Genomic DNA, 22,617 nt, shown 5'->3' on the forward strand with positions numbered 1-22,617 from the left:
ATTCATAATTATAGAATTATGCAGGATAATTTGAATGTCCTAAAACTGTTCTAGAATTGTCTTTTAATCTTCCCCAAAGCATTCTGTGTAGGCATTATTGTGCCACTTCACAGAAAGAGTCACGGATGTTCTGTGTGAGTAAGTGACTTGCTCAAGTTCACCCAGCTCCTCTGGACCAGAGTCTGCTTGGATGGAACTAGGGTTGCACAGACTCTGCAGGCAGCACACCTGCCTTCCATGCACTGCCTTCTCTCTTTGTGTAATTTGGAGGACTGGAGCCACCCTTGAAGTTTGGCAGCAAAGATGGAGTCAAAAGCTGGAACTGAGTTGGGAGATCCTGTACCGCATGGGAATCCATATTTTCCTTTGGTCCATAACAGGTGAAGTTATTGGAATTTGGCTTGCATTTGAGCAGCTGGTATTACTTTTACATGACAGTAAAACTAGGGAATTATATGGAATTCTCAAGATAATAAAATGCATATCTATCCCTTGTGTGTATACATATTTTTCTGTTCATAAGTCTCTTGTTCATCTGGAATTTCAACTAGCTGCTATTTAAAAAATATATTTTATCATGTTTAGCTAACCCATGCTTTATTGGCAATTTCCAAAACTACAAAATGACAATAGATTTGCCAATAAGTAGAGGGCATGTTGTATTCACATTGATCACGTATGTATTTTGCCTTCCATCTTCCACAGGTGAGCTGTGTGGTCACTGGGAATTACATGGGGATTTTTTAAAGATTATAATCAAAATAACAGTACAAATCACCTGAACCCTTCTTTGAAGGATCTATGTTTTGATGCACAGCAATTCAATGTGTTTTTCCCCGCCTCTTCCTGCTAAGTGAAGTATTTTTATCTGCTCTACCTTCATTGCTATGTCATGTTTACTGAAATTGTTTTTGTTAAGGAAGTTTTAAAAGGGAGAGTGAAAAAAGCTCTTCTGGGCACAATTGAGATATGAAGTCCCGCTTAAATGTATTTGGGCTCAAATATATGCATAGAAGTTCCTCTAAATGTTTCCCCAACTTTCCTAAAACAGAGAAAATGGAAAGAAGTTAATACCATGTGTGGTGTTGGAGATCTCAATCCAGAGCCTTAAATCCCTAGATTTTCTAAGGATTTAGGATTCTTTTCAGGAATCAATTTAAAATGACTCATAATTCAACTGAAAACAATTGAGGGTTTGTATGTATAGACAATCCCATTTCCAACATTTTATTGCTGCTCTCAGTGTTTTTGTGATGACAGTTTTCCCTTCATAGAACCAACTTAAAATTAGAAAAATCAAACACACATTAGAGAACACAGATTTACTCTGCTATTAATTGATACAGAGATGTAAAGATCTCATCACCTGGGCGGGAGTCCAGCACATCCCCTGCAGACATTTTCAGGGGCCAGAGCCTGGGTCATCAGCAGCCTATTTGGCCTAAGCTGAGCTGTCTGCCTTTAGGAACTGAGCCTTGAATTTTCAGCACCAGGATGTGAGCACTGGGGCAGCTACCTCTGCAACACATCTGCACACAAGTTTTGGGGTGTGTGTGTGTGTTACTTTCTTTCCACTTTATTGTTTTTAAAAGGTGAAGAACCTTGAAAGTCAAACTCCTCACTCTGCTCTGGTTTTTCTTTGCCCTGCTGGACAGGAGGTAAGGTAGTACACCCTATTTAGCATCCAGAAAATGATTCTTAGCGGGAATGCAGTTTCTGCCGCTACTGTGGATTAAATACGTAGAGAAGAAGGCTTGAGGACTACAGAATTATCTCCTTGCTGAGGTTGGAAGGGAAGGTAGGCAATAGGAAAATCCGTTGAAATATGACCGCATGGTTTTAACTTTAAATAAGCATTTCTGTCCTAATAGAAACCCTTTCTAATGTCTCCTACAGCTTTGATTTTGGAACACGTCACATTCCTCATTAAAGCAATCACTGTTAAAACATAAAGCAACACAGGATTTATTTCTTCATTAAACTGATGATCCGTATATGAAGCCAATTAACATTATGAGTCTGGTGAACATCAAGTGTAAAGAGGTTAGAGAAAATTAAAAGCAGTCACCTTGGTCTTTAGATAAAGAAAGTACACTTTTAGGTTGTAAATTATCAGAGTGTCCAAGCGGGACAGATTGGCGAATTTGGTTAATTGGAAAATACATTTTACCGCACAAGAATTAAGAAAAAAAATAACCGTTTCGTTACTAACTCTTTTTGGGAGGGAGAAGGGAACCATAGCGAATACCTATTAATCACCTTCTCAGAGTATCTGAGACAATTTGGGAAATTAGGAACTTGCGTTATCAAAGTTTACTGTAGATTTTCGTTTCTGCAGTTGTTTGTTTATTCGCTGTTTTGCTAACAGAAACGAACCCAGACTATTGGCTCTGGGAGAGGGACGGCGGGAGAGGCGAGGCCGTGGGTCCGGAGCTGACTTGAAGCCCTGTGCAAGGTAGGTGTTTTCCTGGAGCTTGGCTGGTTGTCTAGCCAGGGAGGCATCCAGGATCCTGTCGAAGGGCGCTGGGAGGGCGGGGGCCAGGAAGCAAGGGGCCGTGGGATGTTTCCGGGTTGGAGCCGCCGGGTAGGATCCGCTCTCGCGACCGTGGAATCGGGAGTTCGGACCTTGATGCTACTGCGCGCGTCCCAAGTAATTTTCTCAGATTGTACCGGGAGAGGATTAAGGTCGGTTCCCCGTTGCCCGGAATCCGACTGGGCGGGTCTCCCCGCTGCGCAGCGTAGTTGCCCAGATAGGCCCTGGGGACCCGTTTCTTTCCCAGCAGAAGTCCTGGGATGGGTTGAAAACAGCATCGCTGTCCAAGGTTCTGATCGGCCGAAAAGCTTGGGAGTGCGCTGTTCGCAAATTCAAGACAAACTTATCGAGTCCATCTCTGAGCCTTGATAGAAACATGTGTCAGTTGATATCAGGGATGGGAAGCTTGAACCTCATGGGTTTCTGGGGCCAATACGGCTCCCAGTGCTGGGCTGTTTGTCCTCAGGTTTCCCCGCGCAAATCCGCAAGTGAGCCTTCCTCGCCTGGATTCACAGCCACTGGACTCCAGGAGCGCACAGAGTGCACAGGCGGGGAGTTGAGCTTAAGTCAGAAGGGAATCCGAGAGGGCTTTTGGCAGACTCAGGAGCGCAAAAGGGGGGGGTCCGACCCGGCTCTTGAAAGGGTTGCAGGGTTGGGTGCCTCTGAAGGAGACAGGGAGAGAGACCGAGACAAGCTCCCGTGAGCCGGCCTCTTGGCCTGGGGCTGAAAGAAGGTCCGCTCCCGAGGCTCCAGCCCTTTCTCCAAGTAGTGGAAGAGGCGCACTCGGCTCCGTCTGGCCCCTGCCAGCTATCTCACCCGCCTCCCGGACCTGCGGCATTCTCCCAGACTGGCCTCCTGCACTCCCGGAGTCAGTGGCCCTGGCAAAGCTGGCGCCGGGGGTCTCTCTACTCTGAACCGAGCCGGAGTTTTCAGCGGTTCCTTGCTAGCGGCAGGGCCAGAGTCCAGTGTCCGGATAGCTGAAGCCAGGAGGGTCTGCTTCCATGAAACAGATCACGACTTGCCTCAGTCTGAGCAGTGCGGCATTTCCTGGGTTTTTTTCCGGAAGAATGTCCACTGCAGGCCAGGGCACCAGCACTCAGTCCTTTAGCTGCACGCTAGTAGTTCCGGGGCGTATGTCCATGAGTGGGCCCGCCAGGCCTTTTGTTTCCAACGCGCTACGTCTTTAAGATCGAGGCAGGATTACGGGTCCGGGCAGGGACTCGACCCACCGCCTCGCGAAAGCTCCCGAACGCGGCATTAGAATGTTTATAAAATATTCAATTTATGTAGTCTGTCCAAGAAGCCATCGTCCCAAAAATAAAATCAGCAGTCTAGACGGAACACAGACACCAGAACTTATCAACAGTTGTCTGACTTGCATCTTCTGATGCATCTTGAGTGGGTCATAATACCAACTTTATTTTCAGTGGTGCATAAATTAATTACACGCATTTAATAACCAAAATATCATTATATTCCCCCTTTAATATCATAAAGGCTTTCCGCCAGGGAAGCACTTAATAGTGCAGGGGGCCGTAACGGGCTATTATCCTGGTGTAATGCTATTACAGAACCAATTATGCGCCATTAGACTTGCTTTTTTTGCAGTTTATGTGATTTGATCCAATCCCGCGCCCCTGACTTGAAAATTTCAGCCCGGTACTTTAGAGTTTAATTTTCACCCAGGCAGAGAGAAGGGCGGTCTCTCTCCGCTGAGTGTCTGCCTCGGATGCATTTTAAAAGTAATTGCGAAGGGTCCCACCGCATATCATTTGCATGGAGAAGCGAACATAAATTCAGGGACCCCTTGCTGGGAACAAAATCAAACTTTCCTTTTGTACGATCGCTTGGAAAGGAAAGCCGTGTGCAAAGAGTCCCCCCAAAACCCATCCGGTGGCGACAATTAGCAGCGCTTTGTCAATTTGCAGCCCGGGAGTCGCCAGGCCTCTGACAAGGGCGAACCCAAATCCATTCTCTCCCGGAGAAAGAAGGTTTGAGTCTGAGGGGATATGGGGTGGGGGTGGGCCTAGTGTTCAAGACACAACCTCTTTGTGTGTGGGGGGGAGTGCTGTTGGTGGAGGTTGTTTCTATCCTCTTTTAGAAGAAAAGAGGAAAAACATTCCCGATGTTTGCTGAGAAATGACGGATTTTTTTTTTTTTTTACACCACGTGGGCCATTTGTAAGGCCCAATAGACCTATCCAAGTTACTCGCTGTAGACAGCGCTGGAAATAATCAGATTAAGGCCAATTATGCGTGAGATTATAAAGGCGAGTGCTGAGCGGCGGCGCGCGCTGTAGACAGACAGCAAGACATCTGGCCACTTCCCGAGTCACTTCTCTGGTCCTGCGGGCGCCAGCAGCGCCGAGCCCCGCCCGCCGCCAGCCGAACCCCGCGTGCGGACCGGAGGCGGTCACGCTCCGGCCTTCTCGCCAGTCTCCGGCGGAGGTACGCGGGGTTCCCGACCCACTCCCCGGGCCCCTTGTCCCGGGCCTTGGGGCCGACTGTCTTCCTGGCGGTAACTGCCGCCGGGGCAGCTGGCCTTGTACGTTCACTAGACCCGTTGCGGTGGCCTGGTGCGGGGCTTGCGGCCGGGACCCCACGAGAGCCCGGAACTAGATTGCGGGTTTGGTGTTGGGGCCTGGGTGAGGGCTCAGCTCTCCGGGGCATGGACCTGCCCCACCTTGCGGGATCCTGGCTTGCGACCGGAGGTCCCACTACCTCCCCTCCTGTCCCCGCAGTGGGCTGAAGGCGCTGGGACGGGGCTTTTCAAAAGGGGTGCTCTCCGTGTGCCCCTGGGCCGGGCCGGAGCGCAGGCAGAGACTTAGGCTCTATGCTGTTTGCTTTGCAGCCAGGCCAGAGCTATACGCGCCGGTCGGTCTCGCCGCCACCCACCCAAGTTCGGCCGTCCAGTCCAGCCGACCGTCGGCGATGTTTTATTTCCACTGTCCGCCACAGCTAGAAGGTGAGTAAGAGCCGCTCCCCGGGCTGCTGGGCAAGGCCGAAGCCGAAGCCGGCTGAAAGGGTCGGAGCGGCAGCAGGGCTGGTGGGTGGTGGGGTCCCTGCCCTGGAGGGGTAGCAGCCTGGCGGTGAGTAGGGGCGCCCTTAGCATCTTTCCCACAGCGTGCTCCATCCCCCGTCCCCCGTTTCCCCTTAGCCACCTGCCTCCCACCTCCTTCCCCGCCCGGGACCGGCTGCCCCGGGCTACGCTTGCCGCGGGGAGGGCCGGTCCTCCCAGCACAGATGCTGGTGTCACGCCTCTAATCGGGGCTTCTCTGCCCAGGGGGCCGCATCAATCTTTCACGGTGTTTTGCAAACATCCCGGAAAGCCAAGGCGAGCTGGCCCCCCGCGTCCTGGGCCCCACCGCGAGCAAAGGAGGACCCATTGCTGGGCTGCTGTCACTCCAGGCGTTTGGTGGGAGTGCTCCAAGCACCCCGCCCCGCTATTCTGGGCGACTTAATGTCAGTCCCTGGCGGCGGAGCTGCCTGCCCTGCCTACCACCTGCCCCGTGCACCCTACCATGAATTTACTCTGTGCCTCACTGGGTTTCTGACCCCAAAGACCATCCACTCTCCACTCTCCACTCCCCAGGGCCAGGGTCCGGGAACTGGTCTTTGAAGATCTCCAGACCTTAGAAAAAATTTCCTTTCGGGATCCCTGATGTTGAGTGGAGGTGGGTGGTGAGAAGGGAACACCTTGGAATTCTGGGTGTCTCCAGTCAGGGCCTAGAGGTACCGAGGGAGGGTGGGTCTTTTGAGGGCAGAGATTAGTGTCCATCAGGGGAATGTGCAGCCCCACACTCTGGGCTTGAACAGGGACTTCTTCAAAGCTGTATCTCAGGGATATTAGGGCTTTTGCAATCCTGAAAGCCATACCCCGACTGGCCTTTTACAACCTACTTATTTGATTTATTCTTGCTGTGGAACAAGTTTTGAGGCCAAGAAATCAAGAGAGGCATGGGGCAGGCAAAATGTGGCTAGACACTGAGGGATCTGACTTCAGGCTTAGCTGGGATATCAGAAAGTTTGTTTTTGTCCCCCTTCCCTCCCTCCAAACAAAAAACTCTAAAGTGCCTAGCAGGATTTTCTAGAGAAGGCTAAAGCAGAGCAGTGTTTAAGTCCCATTATCTCTGTCAGCATTCCTGAAAAGGATGCACTAGCCTGTATTTCACCTCCCTTTACTACCAATGACTCATGCTGCGTAAGCTTTATGGAAAAGTCAGAGGTGCATCTCTTGACACTGTATCCCAGGTCTAAGGAAGACCCTCTATACCTGTGTTTGGTGCACCTTGTTTGTGCTTCTGAATCTGTGGACTGTGGGCTGTGGACTGATTGTCACTGGGAGGCACCTTTCCTGGTCAAAGTGGGGGAAGGCAGAGGTTTGGGCATTTAGCAAGTGGTGGACATTCTGAGTGACCTACTGGGGAAACCCTGTCTGTAGGGTGGCCTGCAGAAGTGACTTAGGGTCAGGCCTGGCCCCAGCTTTCTTTGAGAGTTGCTTGCTGCTCTCAGTTCATCTCAGCTTACTTTTTCTGCCCACACCCTGGGCACATTCCCTGTTGACATTGATTCTGATTGATATGACTGGAAGAAAGGGAGATGGGGCTTTAAACACCTTTCCCTTTGTAGATGTGTTTTCTATGCAAATTTTGCAGGAAGGGGAGTTTTAATTTAGTTTAGGTTAGTGTAGTTGGGGGAAAGACAATCTGCTATAAGTGGAAAAGCTGAGTATAGACTTTGGGAATGTGGCATCTTATAGCCTACCAACTTTTTAATTCTATTTTTAAAAATTGTTTTTGAGCGGCTTGCAAGAGAAAGCAAAACAAGGCCCATAATCTCACTTCTCTGATATGTTTGCTGATATTAATTTCAAAAGTACTACATGTACCTATCTGAGAAGTCTGGATAGAGCAGAAACCTATGCTTTGGTCAGTGAAATCCTCCTCCATGTTTTTTTTCTAAAGGTACCTGCTTATTGTGGGTTTCTTATAATTCCTTCAAGAAAAACATGCTTTCCTCCTCATGTATGTCTTTTCTCTGTATATGTTATGCTTTATTTGCCCTGAGATCACATTGTCACATCATTCCACATTTTGTTTTTTTTTAACCTCATAACATATCTTGGGAATTTTTCCATGCCAATGTACATGAATCTACTGATTTATTTTAGACAGCTGTATAATATTCCATTAAATGTTGTGAAGAAAGTGTTTACTGATGTATGCTTTGACTGTTACTTGTTTTCTTTTTCAATTACAGTGTTTCCAGGAACATTCTTGTCTGTCCTTTTTTAGCACACTTTTAAAGTATATTAATAGATTAAATACCTGCATGTGCCCTTAAACTTTTGATGGTTATTGTCAAATTACCTTCTAATAAGGCTGCACCAACTGATATTCCTGTAAACAAGAGTAAGTGTGCCCAACTTATTACCTCTTATTTGTATTGGGTGTCGTTATGCACCTTATTTAATTTTTTTGGCCAAAATCATGAAAATAATATTTCATTGTTTTGTTGCATTTTAAGTATATGTGAGGTTTAACATTTTCATAATTATTAACCATTCTGTGTATTTTTAAATAGAGAGCTTATTCACATCTCTTCTTTTCTATTAGGTTGTCAATTTTTTCTTATTAAATTGGTGAAGTTGGTCTTTTTCAGGATTCAATTTGATATGCAACATTTCACAATAAGATGTTACATGTAAAATTGTGAAATAATTTGGGACAAAAAAGTATAAGTTAGAAGATTGGGAAAGATCATGACTGGAGACCTCAGAGACTGTATTCCCTCCTCCCCAGTCAAGTGCTTTGTTCCAAAAGGAGACAATTGAGCTTTTTGCAAAGTAGTGGAAACAAGACTGATTTGAGATGACCCCTTTTCAATCTCCAATGAGCTGGAAAGAAATATTTCTAACTAGGGTTTTGAGGAAGAATGCAATTTGGGCAGGAAGATTTAGTGGGGGAGAGAAAGGATGTATTCTGGCAAGGGATGTGGCCCTGGAGGGTAAAATAATACTTAGAGGGACCTCCTTCAGTAGATGGAATTTTAAAAAGCCCAGAGGACTTGGTTTCCCCAGGACTGAGGTCCTTCTGAAGGATGTTGTCTGGGCTTTGGGAACTCCTGATGCTGAATGTGCATTGAGTCTGAGCACAGGGCCTGTGGCAGGTAAATTGTTCACTGGTTAATGGAAACTTGCTCATTTGTTTTCCTAAGAAGCCATTGTGGACTATCAAGTAAATAGCGCACATTTGGAAAATGATATGAATACACATTTGGGGCCAAACTCTGTTCTGGCTTTATCATGAGCTTTGGAGGCTTCTGGGCAGGACAGTGTCTTTCTTTTCTAGGGAAGTGAGAGCAGTAGGTGCTTTATAAGGCCTGACCTGACAGTGTCTTTTGAGAGTGGCCCTGTTTGTGTCTGCCTGGCATTCAAAGCAGTCGCTATTGGTGCAGGTCTTTTGTTAACTGACATCTTAAATAACAGATCCACTATGGTGCTGATGAGCTGTGACGAACGGTAATTAATATTCATTTATAAACTTCTTACTCCTTGCGTTTTGCACTTCTAGGAGAAAAGTGCTGTGAAAAGCTCTTGGTGTTTTCTTTCTTCCCCCAGCTTCCTCCCTCCTCAGCCCTTAACCCTTGTTGGTTATAGAAACAGGGGAAAGAAAACTAACAGGCGAGCGAAAGCAGACGTACAGCCCCTTAAGGGTCTGAGGTGGGTGGGTGAGATGAAGGCGCACTGGACAAGGTGCAGCTGGGAGCTGGAGGGCAGATAAAGACTCTGCCTCAAGCCAGTGACCCCTTCTGGCTCAGAGTCCAGAATTTTACCAGGAGTGCACTTGACCATCTTGGGGATTAAGGTCACTGCCACCCTATGCAATAGGGACAGCTGGGCTTAAAGTCAAAGGTTTTTTGGAAAGAGAGAACAGGAGAGAGTGGGAAAGAGAGTAGAAAGATGTTATTCTCTTAAGAGAAGCAGAGAAATCCGCTTTGGGATAGATGGACCCTGTCTGGAGTGGGTGGGCAGGTGTCCTGTGAATGAGCTTGTAATGCTGGCCTCTGTGGAGAGAGGGGGCGCTTGAGGACTGAGGGTCCCTCTGCTCAGGCTGATCCAGTTTGTTCCCAGTAGGCACTGCACCCTTTGGCAACCACTCTACAGGGGATTTTGATGATGGGTTTCTGCGGAGAAAACAGCGCCGAAACCGGACGACCTTCACGCTCCAGCAGGTAACAAGGTCCATCCCCAATTCTGAGAATCAGTTACTTCCTGCCTCCGGGAAGTCAGAGCTGAGCAACTTCTTGTCATTTAAAATAAGGCCAACTGATCATGTTAATGGATCTTTTTATTTTATTGAACAATTTATGTATCAAGAAATATGTCTGGGGGAGGGTAGCTAACTTTGTCCTTATGATTCCAGGAAGTCTAATGAAGAGGCAACAGTGATCTCTACCATTTGTCTTAAGCTGATGGCATGGGGGCACATCCCAGGTCAACTCACAATAACCCTTTGAGGAAGGCAGGTCACACCTTCTGATCCCCAGTAGACAGATGGGAAAACTGGGACCCATGAAGTTGACTGTACCATAGATAGTATTGTCACCACCCGTGGAAAGGCTACAACTGGAACCTTGCTTTTGTATTTCCTAGGGTTGATTATGTCCCTTGAGATCAGTTTCTGTCCTACTCTTGAGCAAAGTGGAGTAATTGTGAAGGTGACCCACAAACCTCTCTGAGATTTCTGTGGGATTGGCCCAGGGAGGGCTTCCACAAGTAGGTATCATTCTCCACACGCTATGGTGGAAGTTATGCAGATTACTGTTTGGAAAGCCACCCGTAGATCTTTAATTCCTATGACAATATTTAAATGTAAATGCAAGAAATATTCCTACTTCTCTTTATTTCTACTTCTTGGGATAGCACTAAGTTTGTTATTAAGTCTGAATTCCTAAGTCATCTGGGATAGAAATTCTCATTCTGCGGAATCCATTCAAGTAGCTTTTTTCTTTATCTCCTTCCTCCATTTGATCTGTAAAACTGCTTCCTCACCACTCACAGCAGCTTTGAAATGTGTACTGCTTCCCCTCACCTAGCCACAGCCCCTCACCAGTAAATATTTTTTCCTTTTACCAGCTGGAAGCTCTTGAAGCAGTCTTTGCCCAAACACACTACCCAGATGTCTTCACCAGAGAAGAGCTAGCCATGAAAATAAACCTCACAGAAGCCAGAGTGCAGGTAAACCTTCTTTTTAATTATTTAACTCTCTAATATTAAAACTGGCAAACTTTTTTTTTTTTTGACATCATGACTGCAGAGTGCACATTTGGCCAAAGAAAGCAAATGAAGACTATCTGTCATTTTCATGATGCACTTTAATAACATCAACATAATGTGGAATATTAGATTAGGTTGATTAATCGGTCATTCATAATTAACTAGTGATAATGTTCTACACTAATTTGTCCGCGTCTCTAAGGTACTAAATTACATCAATGCACATCCATTTCCTTGCTTTGGAAAAAAAAAAAAAAAAAAAAAAAAAAAGCTGAGATGCTATTCTCAAAGCAGATCTGACCGCTCTGGGGTGAGGCTGGTCAATTGCAGAGAACCGCGTTTTCAGATGGGAAGCAGGATAGGATCTGCTTTCCAGAAATTGCATCATATCCAACTTTTCCCCTGCACGTGGACTCTTTCAGCAAAGTGGATCCGAAGAATGCGTGCAATTTAAAAATCTTTAAACGGTGCAATGAAAGGGCTGAGCAGAGATGAGCATAGCCCGCGTGAAGCGCCTCTAAGCAGGATTTCTTCTCCGAAGCTACACGGTGATTATGTTTAAGTGCACAAACCCGCCGAGCCCAGCAGATGTGCCCGAGTGGAGAAGAACAGATTCACAGTACTGCCTCTCCGGGCGAGCTATTCTTTGAGCACAATTATATATTCATTTTATTTATGGGGTTTCCTCCATGCTGTTTCTGTTCTTTTTTATGTAGGGGCTTGGGGTTAAGACTATGCAAAGATCTAATTGTAGGAAATATAATAGTTTGCTTTCGGTTCCCCTGGGTCATGTTAGTATCTCTTAAAAACCAATGGCTGAAGAGAGATAATGGAATTCTGAGCAGTAAATTGGGGGTTGTAAACAAATTATTTCCCCTATAATCAGATTATGTGATCCTGATTATTAAATCTGAACATGAATCATTGGTCATATGCGGGCAAATTAAACTGATTATTATTTGGAAATGAAAATCTTCTTTGGCCAGGATACCGTCTATCGTTTCTTTTTTTAATGCCAGCTTGCCAATAGCTGCCTAAAGACTGAACTGCAAATTGAGATAAATGACACAATTATTGAACATTCAGAAGTGGAAGATCATAACTTCTCCCTGAAAGGTGCAAGGGTAAGATAGGGGTGGTGACAATTAAAGCTGGGAATTGTTGTCCAGGCTGTTGTTGGCTATTATGCAGCCAGACAATGGCTGCGAAGCATTTGTTTAGTGAGCTTCCGTGTGGGGACACGGGCTTTCGGTGGCGGGAAGGGAGATGTGTTTACATTTATACCCCTTGCTCATTCAAATATGATTAATGTTCTATAAAGCAGGGTCTTAATCGAAGCTGATGTTGTCAAACAATAACTAAATAGGGAAATAAACGACTCCATCATGCTCTTTCCTCAGAAGCAGGCGAACTGTCAGTGCAAAGTCATTAAAATATGATAATGAAAAATAGCTCAATTAAATGTTGTTATAGCTGTGACCTTCATTCAATTAAGACACAAGAAAGTGTCTGCATTTTGCTTTGCATTTAACTGCCCTAAATTTAGAATATAGATAAAATCATTATTCAATGGTTGCTGATATGTGCAATTAAAAACCAACTTGATTAAGAAAGAAAGAAAGAAACCCAGTTAAAGGAGAATGAAAATGAAGAGATAGAGCTGGTTGGCAGAGGGCTCAGCCTCAAGGACCCAGGCTGTTTCCCTGGCCAGTGTGCTAGCAGCTAGGGGAGGAGGCGAGGATGCTGCCCCCCCCCCCCCCCCCCCAGGAATCAGAGGGAGGCCTGGCCAATCTTTTTTTTTTAAGTCAAGGATTGTCTCCCAGGAGAGGAGAGGAGAGGAGAGGAGAGGTTTTTTTGGATGTAGTAAAGACAGAAGGATCTTGGTGACCTCGGGTACACCTTGAGCTTGGACTGTCTGGCTTCCATGCAGCCTGTCCTTCTGCAGGACACCCCCCTCTAAAAAGGTGCTTAAATCAAGGTGAATCATAAGCCTCCTGCTGACTCAAGGATCACAGAGATGATGACACTAGCTAATGTTCATTGAGTGATTGATTGCTATGTGCCAAGTACTGTGTTCAACGTTTTGCATGCATGTCAACGTTCCTAACGATGCTTGGGAGTTGCTGTTATCATTGTCCCCTAAACGGTTTGAATCATGGTCCTGAGCCAAGTCATTGGACTTCACAATGTGGATTTGTCATTTGCCACCTGGATAACCTTGGGCATGTTAATTAACCTCTGTGTTTAATTCCCTAACTGTAAAATGGGAACAATAGGACTACTTACCTCATGGGGTTTCAGTGGGTCTAAATCAAGCCCTAGAATTCTAAATTAAGGCTGACTCCAGAGTCAGGATTTCTAATAGGTGCACTGAGCTGGTCACGTACTTACTATGATTTCAGAGTTAGACCACAGGTATGAGACCAGATACACTCAGGGCCTTGGCTTGTTAGATGGCTAAATGAGTCTTTTTGATGAGAAGGCCTAGAGTGGTGTTTTCCAAGCTGCTTTGACAATAATCCCCCAGTAGTAAATACATTTCACATCAAATAAATGGACTCCATGCAACTCAGTTCTGGGAATATCCACAAGCCAACACTTTTACCCTTCCTATGGGCAATGCATTTACATACTTCCTACTATTTAGCATTCATTCCTTGAAACATGCCTGTCATAAGCTTGTAAGCTGATCAACGTCCATGGAACAGAAGCTCAGTTCAAAGAGCACAATGTAGGCAGGGACCGCGTGGTGAGCCATATGTACCTGCACAGGGTCTAGACCTTCGTGTTGGGGTTCTGGCTCCTTCCCCTTGTTCAACTTCCCTTTGGTGTGTGTTTCCCATTCTGACTTAGGTTTGGTTCCAGAACCGAAGAGCCAAATGGAGAAAAACAGAGAGAGGGGCCTCTGACCAGGAGCCAGGTGCCAAGGAGCCTATGGCAGAGGTGACGCCACCACCAGTGAGAAACATCAACTCCCCACCCCCTGGGGACCAGGCCCGGAACAAGAAAGAGGTGCTGGAGACCCAGCAGAGGTGAGGCCAGCTGGACCTGGGGCCCATGGGGCTCAGGCAGTTCCACAGATACATGAGGGAACTCAATGAAAATTTCTATCTTTGACAGCTTGGGGCGAACTGTGGGTCCTGCTGGTCCTTTCTTCCCCTCCTGCTTGCCGGGGACCCTCCTGAACACAGCCACCTATGCCCAGGCCTTGTCACATGTGGCCTCCCTGAAGGGTGAGTTTGGCTCTGCTGGCAGGTGCAGCCTCATGGGGAGGGTGAAGACTCACTGGCCTGTTGTTTTGGCTCTGCCCATCCTTGTCCCTGTACCAACCGGGTTCCCTTCTCCTACCAGTCATAGCCAGGGTCACAGAAACAGGTCCATACTTCCTAGTGAAAGTTCTACATGCATGTGGATATTGCTGTTAAGGGTCAACAACAGAGGGCTTATCCTAGAGGTGATTGTTTCAAAAGTGACCACTCCATATGTTTATAGCTTCCCTGCTCCCTCTGGCAACATTTTTAGGTGCTGGCCTGCAGCTCATGGGGGAAGCCTGGAGAAGGAAACCATCTCTGTTTCTGAGGACCCTGTCCGATACGTGCAGCTAGTTCACTTGCTTTCCCTGTGATTCCTGATGCCAGAGGTCTGAACTGTTAGGATTTGTGACTTTGCAAGATTTGCTCTCTTCTCAGTGACTGTTTTTATATGAAGGATGAAAATCATTAGGGTTTTTTTTTTTTTTTTGGTCAGGCTCAGAGAGAGAAATTCCTGCAGGACTGTCCCTTGGTGATTTCTGTCCCTTTCCTACATGAAAGGACCCATTAGTGGCTCTTAATTCCTGGTAGCACACTTATTTGTCCAGTGGTCAGGCCGGAGAGCTGTACTGGCCAGGAAAAGGTTTAGCCCCCAGTGGGTCTTGGGTGAATATGAGTACCTGCACTCCACCTCCCAAACCCCCTGTGACAAACAAGCCCTGACTCCCTCAAGGTTTTTCCCTGATAATTTGCAGTGGGAGAGGCCTCCTTAGGGTGTCTGCTGCTTGTTGTGTGCTAGAGTTGGCTTCTCCTTGACTTTGAGGGGTCTCTTCCCAGTAGGTGGGGCAGAAACACACACACACACACACACACACACACACACACTCCATAGAGTGTGGCATTCTGCATTGCAATATGGAGGCCAAAGGAGAATGTGATGGAATCTCCCTAGGGAGTCTGTGAGAAGGAGAGAAGGGCATTGTAGGTGTAGGGAGAAGCAGGTGCAAAGGTTACCAGGTGTGGGCAGGAGAACCGGTCTAACCTGGAGAATGGCAGGTATGTTGGGTGCCCAGAGATAAGGTGGAGGGTGCCTGGCAAAGGTTAGGACTCCAAGGCCCTGTATGTCAATCCTGGGTCTGGGCTTTTCACTGTTAGAGGTGGAGTGCTGAGGCCTGGAGACATTTCCTAGTGGTCCAGGCAGCTGGGTGAGTCCCCTCCCTTAGTTTACTGATGTTGGTGGTGGAGGCTCAGCTCCAGACCCCTCCTCGCACTTCTTCTTTCAGCTTCCAGCTTCCTCTTCCTTCACTTCCTCCAGCTCCAGCATCCAGTGCTCCTGGGGCTATGCACAGCTTCCCTACCCTGCAGCCTTAGCACATGTTCACGGGACACAATAGTCTGCTCTGAAACTATAGGTGAAGATCCCTAATCTAAAAAGCTGAAATCCAAAATACTTTCAAATCTGAAATCTGTTGAGTGTCAACACCACAAATAGAAAATTCCGCATTTGACCTCGCGTGATGGGTTGTGGTAAAAACATAGGCACAATAAAAATATTGTGTAAGGTACCCCTCAGGCCAAGTGCATGAGGTGTGTAACATAAATGAATTTTGTGTTAGACTTGGGTCTTGTCCCAACCCCAAGATATATCATTATGTATATGCAAATATTCCAAAATCTGGAAAAAAATTCCTAAATCTAAACACTTTTGGTGCCAAGCATTTTAGATAAGGAATACTCAACCTGTGCAGAGGTGGAGTTGACCAATTGGAAGGGAGACTGATTACCAGTGGGTTTTGGGCATTATCTGAGGGACTGGTCTTAGCAAAGGAGCAATCCTGTATCTGTGCTTCTAACAAACCTGTCTGCTGAGCTGGGTATGGTGGTGCATGCCTGTTATCCCAGATACTCAGGAGGTTGAGGCAGGGGGATTGCAAGTTTGAGGCCAGCCTCAGAAACTTAGTGAGGCCCTATCTCAAAATAAAAAATAAAAGGGCTGGGGATGCAGCTCAGTGATAAATAGCCCATGGATTCAATTACTACTTCATTCCCCCGCTCACCCTGCCCTACCAAACCAAAAACCAAAAAACAACAAATCCTGTCTATTTTGGTGAGGGCCACCTCAGCTGAGAGCAACACTTGGTAATAAATGGTTTTTGCCTGCCCCATCTGGCCCTAAGAGTAGGAGGTGATTCACATGTTTGCTTTCCTAGTAGCCCTTGGGGCATCTTGGCTAAGCCAAACTAAGGCCCTGGTGGAAGCCTGCAGTGTCTGGAGGTGGGTCTTGAGGGCTAGACTTCAGGCCAGGGAGGTTGGGAGAAGCCAAGGGTAGCAGGTGAGAGGGAGACAGAGCTGGGACTTGTGTCTCCCATGTCTTGTGGGAGCCCCCTGCTTGGCATTGACAAGGCTAGTGGAGGGGCTGCTGCAGAATGAGGCCAGCTGTTTATCCATCCATCCATCCTTCCTTCTCCCAAACTCTCCTTTCCTAAGCCCTTTGTCTGGGCTGTGACCCTGGAACCTACCGTGTATCTGTCTGCCTTTGGAAATGGACTCTCCTTTGCTGCTGCCAGCCTGGGGGTATGTTGGACCCTACAGAGGTGGCAGAAAGCACGGTGTGCTCACCCAAATTGGGCACATCTTTGTGCATTTTAAGGGTCCTATTTGGGCAGCTTGCTGTATCCCAGTGAGGCACCCTTCCTGACTGTAGGAACAACAAGATGTGTTGGGGCCAACAACTGGCTGAGAAGTTTCCAGAACCAGGCAAGCCACGAGGAAAGTGAGCCATGAGCTGGGGGAGACCTGGACTCATCCGTTCATCTTCCAGTTCCCTATGTAGACATCTTCCCCTGGCTCCTACCCATGGGGAAGATGAGAACTGGGTCAAGAATTTCCTTTTTTTTATCCCTCCCTCCCTCCCTCCCTCCCTCTCTCCCTCCCTTCCTCTCTTCCCTCCCTCCCTCCCTCTTTTCTTTTCCTTTCCTTTTCCTTCCCTCCCTCCCTCCCTTCCTTCCTTCCTTCCTTCCTTCCTTCCTTCCTTCCTTCCTTCCTTCCTTCCTTCCTTCCTTCCTTCCTTCCTTCCTTCCTTCCTTCTTCTGTTTGAACCTAGGCCTCCACACATCCTAGGCATTATCTTTGTGTGTACATGCGGTCTTTTCCTTCTTAAATACAAAAGAGTTCTTGCTCACTATTCTGGAAACACAGGGTCCTTTGGGTGTATTTGTCTTTTTCCCATTTTTGAGAGGCACAGGGCTGGGATGGGGGTGGGGGTTTCTTCCATTCCTCCCATCTCTGCTTTCTGAATTCTTCTTGGTGCACAGCTACCTCCTCCTCCTCAGCCCCCTCCTTTCAGCAAAGCTCTTCTCTCTGGGCTTATCCTGACACACCCTCTGTGGTTCTGTCCCCTCTGGCTTATCAGGGCAGTTGGCTTTCCATCTCCAGACAGCTAAGCCATGATGGAAAGGAGGGAAAAGAGCAATTATTGAAAACCCTCTCTTGCTCTGCCAGGCAACCTTGCATCTTAAACTCACTTAATTCTCACGGTGACACAGTCAGCATCGTGCTAGGAGGGGATCTATAGTCAGATGTTAGTGAATGGAGCTGGGATGGTTCTGAGGTGAGAGTTGATATGGGTTGGGGTGTCTTTGCATTCTAAAAGTAACTGACCCCAACATGGAGGCTTTTCTGGAAATGAGATGTTTTGATCTAGAAATCCCGGAGCTGGGTCTGAGTCAGCTTGTTGGCCCTTCCTCTCTCTAAGCCAGGTGGATGCCGCAGCCTCAGAAGTTGTGTTTGGGGAAAATCACAGGACATAGGCTGAGAGAAGTACACCTGCTGCGAGTTGGCTTCTGAACACCCCCAGGGTTCCACGCTCAATTGTTTTGAGAGATACATGTTAACTGCTTTGGTGTTTAAGCTTCCCCATTCTTGTACTTCATGTCCTTTCCTTTTCACCAAGCTCCAGAAATGAAGTGAATAGTCTTATCTGGGCCCAGGAGAGGAGTGAGACCAATTTTCTAGAGCCTGGCTCTATCCCAGGAAGTCCAAGCTGAAACACAGCCTATACCCCCAAATGCTGGGCAGAACTATTGACTCAGATAAGCTGTGCTTCTCTTGGCCTGGACTCTGTTTCTATTGCTGTTGACCAGTGAGAGGACTGCCTCAGCTAGCTGGGAGATAGCATCATGCTTGCTGGGGGCTCTCTTAAAAAATGAGAAACTGAGGTTCAGGGCAGGGAAGGCACTTTCTCATACCTCACTAATTCACTTAGTTCTCCCCTGGGAGGTCTAAGCTGTTCTCTTCAACATCCTGATGTACCCTTTCTTACAGACACCATTTTTTTCCCCCTCTGGGTGAGCATCTATTGGTAGGGGGAGCAACCAGAGGCTTTGATATCTGCCCTGCTTTTGCATACATGTGAGGGCAATTGAGTCCTCCAGGGGAAGGGGTCTGAACTCAGGACCACTAGAGACTAGGACTAATGAGAGTAGAGTCCTTGGTCCCTTCTAGTTCAGAGATTCCAACCTATTTCTCCAGGCTTGTGGCAACTGGTGATGGAGCCAGAAGAAGTGAATCTAAGTTAATTTCAGCTCCCACAATAAAAATGGTACCTGTGTCTTTCCCTAGGATGTGTGGTCCTACATGGTTCACACAACCTGGACGGAAGGAAGCATATGTACTGGGTAGTCACCTGAACTCTAGCCTCACACCAGACACCACACTGGGTAGTGCTCTCCTGTGATTGAGGATCTAAGCCACGGCTGCCTGGGCTGCATCAGCCCCTGGTCAGAGTGGGAGCAAAGATAGGGCTCCCAACACCCCAGGACAAGATCTGTTCTCCCAGTGAGTGCACAGAACACCCCAACTAGTAGTCGCAGGGCTACTTGCCCAAAGAGCAATTGTGTATAGTTATAGACCCAAGGACTCTGGATTGGGGGTATTAGTCTTTTGTTCTAGGTATTGTTGTAATGGTCTGAGGTCATTGCCTTATAAATATTGAGAAAGCCCCCTGGAGTGTTTGTGAGATAGCCTAGGGCTTGTTGAGATTGCTGAGTTCCTTTAAGTAGTGATCCCTGAAGTCCTTAGGTTCTGTTAAGGTAATTTTGTGGGTATTCACTTGCCTGAAAATTTTTTGGCTTTGAATGTGTTCTGAAAATGAGAATGCTCTTGAATCTTACAGTGGTCCCTTGATATTTGCAGGGAATTGCTCTAGAAACCCCTCATATACCAAAATCCACAGAAGGTATCATCCCTCATATAGAATGGTGTAGCATTTGCATGTAACTTAAGCATATACTTTAATCACCTCTAGATTATTTATGATGCCTGTTACAATGTAAATGCTGCATAAATAGTTGTTATTGAGAATAATGACAAGACATGAAGGATCGGTGCGTGTTCAGAACAGATGTGATTTTTTTTCCTTAAATGTTTTCCATTCATACCCAGTCAAATTCATGGATGTGGAACACAAGGGTATGAAGCGCTGATGGTACTGTCAGTTCCCGGAATAAATGGCACTAGAGGGAGGAAAAGGGGAAGCAGAAAAAAAGTGTACTGAGTGCAGAGGAATGTGTTCTGCCCACCTCCCTCCACCCACTGGACTCTCAGGGCTCAGCACAGGTTGGTGACCATCCAAGCCACCTCTGTTGTGAGTGGGGTGGACAGGTTAGGGTCCAGCAGCTCAGTGTCTGTGGCCCAGTACATTCCTGTGAGCTGAGTATCTCTGAAAAACTCCACGGCGTTTCTAGACCTTGTATTCTTACATTTAAATCATTGAGGTGGAAGAGTGGCCCAGAAAATATGAAGGGGATCATGTCTCATGTCAGTCACTTGTAGAACTCTGATACACAGATTGGAAAGTCATCAGCATAAAACTGTGGATGGTGGTTTTCTTAGGAAGTTTGATTGGTTTTCATTCCTTGGAAATACCCATTGAAGGCAGGTCCTGGGGTTTGGGACAGCTTGAGAGCTGGGGAAGCCAAGGTCTGACTGAGGGTGACCACTCATTGTCTCTGGAAAATCCCCACGGCTCAGCATCACCATGCACACACAGAGGCTTGACTTAGTGACTCATCCTTAGGTCAGGAGGAGGGCAGAAACCTTCTCAAGCTTTGCCTTCTGTTACAGCACTACTGTCCTGTGCTGGTGGTTCTGCTCTTAGGCTAGCCAGGTGTTTGGGCTTGACTAGGGTGACTGTGAGGCAATTTGGGGGCTGCAGTGCTGAGGATGCTTATATAGGATGCTGTTGGAATGTGCCGGAAGGTGAGTACATGGGAAGGATGTGACTTTGCAGGGCAGCTGGGAGCTTAGGTAATGGGGAACAGGAGATGGATGTAAGGTGGGGGAGTTGCAACCCTGGATTGTCAGGAGATTTTGGCTCTTCTAGTGCAGCCAGCTGGAGCAGCATAGGTACAGGTGTGGCAGACCAGCTTCCAGGCTCACTTGGCAAGTAGTGGGCTGGACAAGTAGTGGGCTGCTTCAGGATGGAGGTGCTATCTACCTCAGGCCAAGATATTGCCTACCAGAGCCTGATAATTGGAAACCAGGCACTTGTGGTGCTTTCTTCTTTAATTAGCAAGTTAGCCTACTAGCACAGTGGTCCTTGCCTGATGTAAAACTTAGTTTCTCCATTCTCTAGCCATGTAAGTCTTGAGTCAAATACTAACACTGCTTTGTGCCTTTGCTTGCTTATCTGTCAAATGGGCATCTTGATTCTATTAGGACTCTATTTATAAGAAGAACGAGAACAAAATTAGTTAGAACATCTGAGGTCCCTGAGCAGCACTTGGCACATAGAGGTAGTCAGTGAGTCCTAACCATTAGTATTAACTGGAGGCCTGCTTTAACATCCCTGTGGCGGTCTCTGTCCAACTCATCCTTCAAGGACCTGTGGAAATGTCTGCTCCATTCAAACTTCTCCCATTTTCCTGAACTTTATTGCCCCTGAGAAATTTACGCATTCCTTGAATGCCCCACTTTTACAACTTTTGGTAATGTTTGGGTTCCTTCCTATTTCTTGTAGAAATTCCATGTTGAGGCTAACTGGGGCTTCACATGGTGATGTGCTTTGTTCTCTAAGTTAGTCAGAGAGGACTCACCCTGACCAGACAGTCTGGCTGAGCTCCCAATTAGCATGCATTACGATTGTTTCAAGAGAATCCAAAGGCACGGGGAGGGTTTTTACGACAATAATGGGTGTCCAGAGAAGCAACACAAAGAATTTTCCTGCACAGTCTTAATGGCAAGCCTCGTGATCACAATTCATTAATGCAAAAGAGGTTATTAATGGCCAGGGAGGTGCTCGGGTTTGTTCCGGGGAAGTGTTAGCCACAGGCCGGCAGGCGTGGCTGGGGACTGCAGAACCATGGGTTCATGCACTTAGCTAGGCTGACTCTAACCTGTGATTCTCTGTGCTGGGTGTGAGTTGGATAATAATTACAGCTGCCAGGCGAGGGCTTCCATAACTCACTGCATGCTCATATTGTGGGAGTCACACCCACTCTCCTGTACTGGGCTGAGCAGTCTGCAGAGTGGAGGCATCACAGCTGACCTTCCCAAAAGGGAGGAAGCAGCCTGCTAGGCAAGGCTGACATGATGGGGCCCTCAGTCCCTGGTGTGGTAGCCTGGAGTCAGGCCTGAGGCCAGAGGACCAGGGCAGAGCAATGGGGTTAATCTGACAGCTTCTTTCACCCCTCCCCAGGCCTTCCTGGAGAGGTGAGATGCCCTCAGCTGACCCAGGGGAGGCCCACTGACTGGGAGGAGTCTACAGGCAGACAGGCTGCAGCTGGAATCCTGGCCTCACTTCCTGACTGAGGCCTGGGAGGCAGTGAGGACTGAAGGAAATGCTTTAGATACAGTGTCTCCAACTGTGCTCACTCTAAATGGGCAGTCAATAGATGTTAGCAATTGGAGTAACAGTCCTTGTCCTGATGGAGTGTGTGAGGATAAGGAAGACAGGGGTAGTCCTAGGAAAGGGTCAGGCCATGTCCTCCCCAAGGGCAAAGCTGCTTTGTGAGCCAAGAACATGACTTCCTCACCTTTGGCTTTCAGATGGGGCCAAAGCGCCCAGCTTCTGAGACAGAAAGGACTGTATTGTCAGTGAACATTTGCCTAGGAAGGCTGAATTCAGAGGAAAAGGTGGCCTTTTCCTCTTCTGAGCCCCCTAAAAGCGTTTCCCCCCATTTTCTCTTCAGTTACTTTTCCCTTCTGTTGTGATTAAAAAAAAAAAAAAAAAAAAAAATCACAAGAATTAAAAAAAAAAAAAAAAACACAACAATTTCTAGAGTAGTTTTTCTTTTTTGGTACTGGGGATTTAACTCAGAGGTGCTTAATCATTGAGCCACATCCCCATCCCTTTTTATTTAGAGACAGGGTCTCACTAATTTGCTTAGGGTCTCACTAAGTTGCTGAGGCTGACTTTGAACTTGTGATCCTCCTGCCTTGGCCTTGGAGCAACTGAGATTATAGGCATGTGCACCATGCCCGGCAGTAGTTTTCTTGTGAAATAGAATATTCATTAGAAAATTCATAAAGTATGCATCTAGAGTTTAGTGAGAGATT

The 22,617-nt window shown here is 47.1% G+C and overlaps 1 protein-coding gene across 1 annotated transcript in view; it reads left to right on the top strand.

Annotated features, from left to right (window-relative positions):
• Window positions 1-4,892: 4,892 nt before the first annotated feature.
• DRGX (dorsal root ganglia homeobox) overlaps window positions 4,893-22,617 on the top strand; it is a 30,271-nt gene continuing 12,546 nt past the window's right edge. Inside the window, exons 1-6 of the mRNA XM_079136609.1 lie at window positions 4,893-4,980; window positions 5,384-5,497; window positions 9,668-9,765; window positions 10,670-10,771; window positions 13,664-13,842; window positions 13,931-14,043. Of these exons, the coding sequence (XP_078992735.1) occupies window positions 5,464-5,497; window positions 9,668-9,765; window positions 10,670-10,771; window positions 13,664-13,842; window positions 13,931-14,043 (526 nt within the window). The 5' untranslated portion in view covers window positions 4,893-4,980; window positions 5,384-5,463. The remainder of the gene's footprint in view (window positions 4,981-5,383; window positions 5,498-9,667; window positions 9,766-10,669; window positions 10,772-13,663; window positions 13,843-13,930; window positions 14,044-22,617) is intronic.

The sequence above is a fragment of the Sciurus vulgaris genome (genome assembly GCF_902686455.1).
Source record: "Sciurus vulgaris genome assembly, chromosome: 4".
NCBI lineage: Eukaryota > Metazoa > Chordata > Mammalia > Rodentia > Sciuridae > Sciurus > Sciurus vulgaris.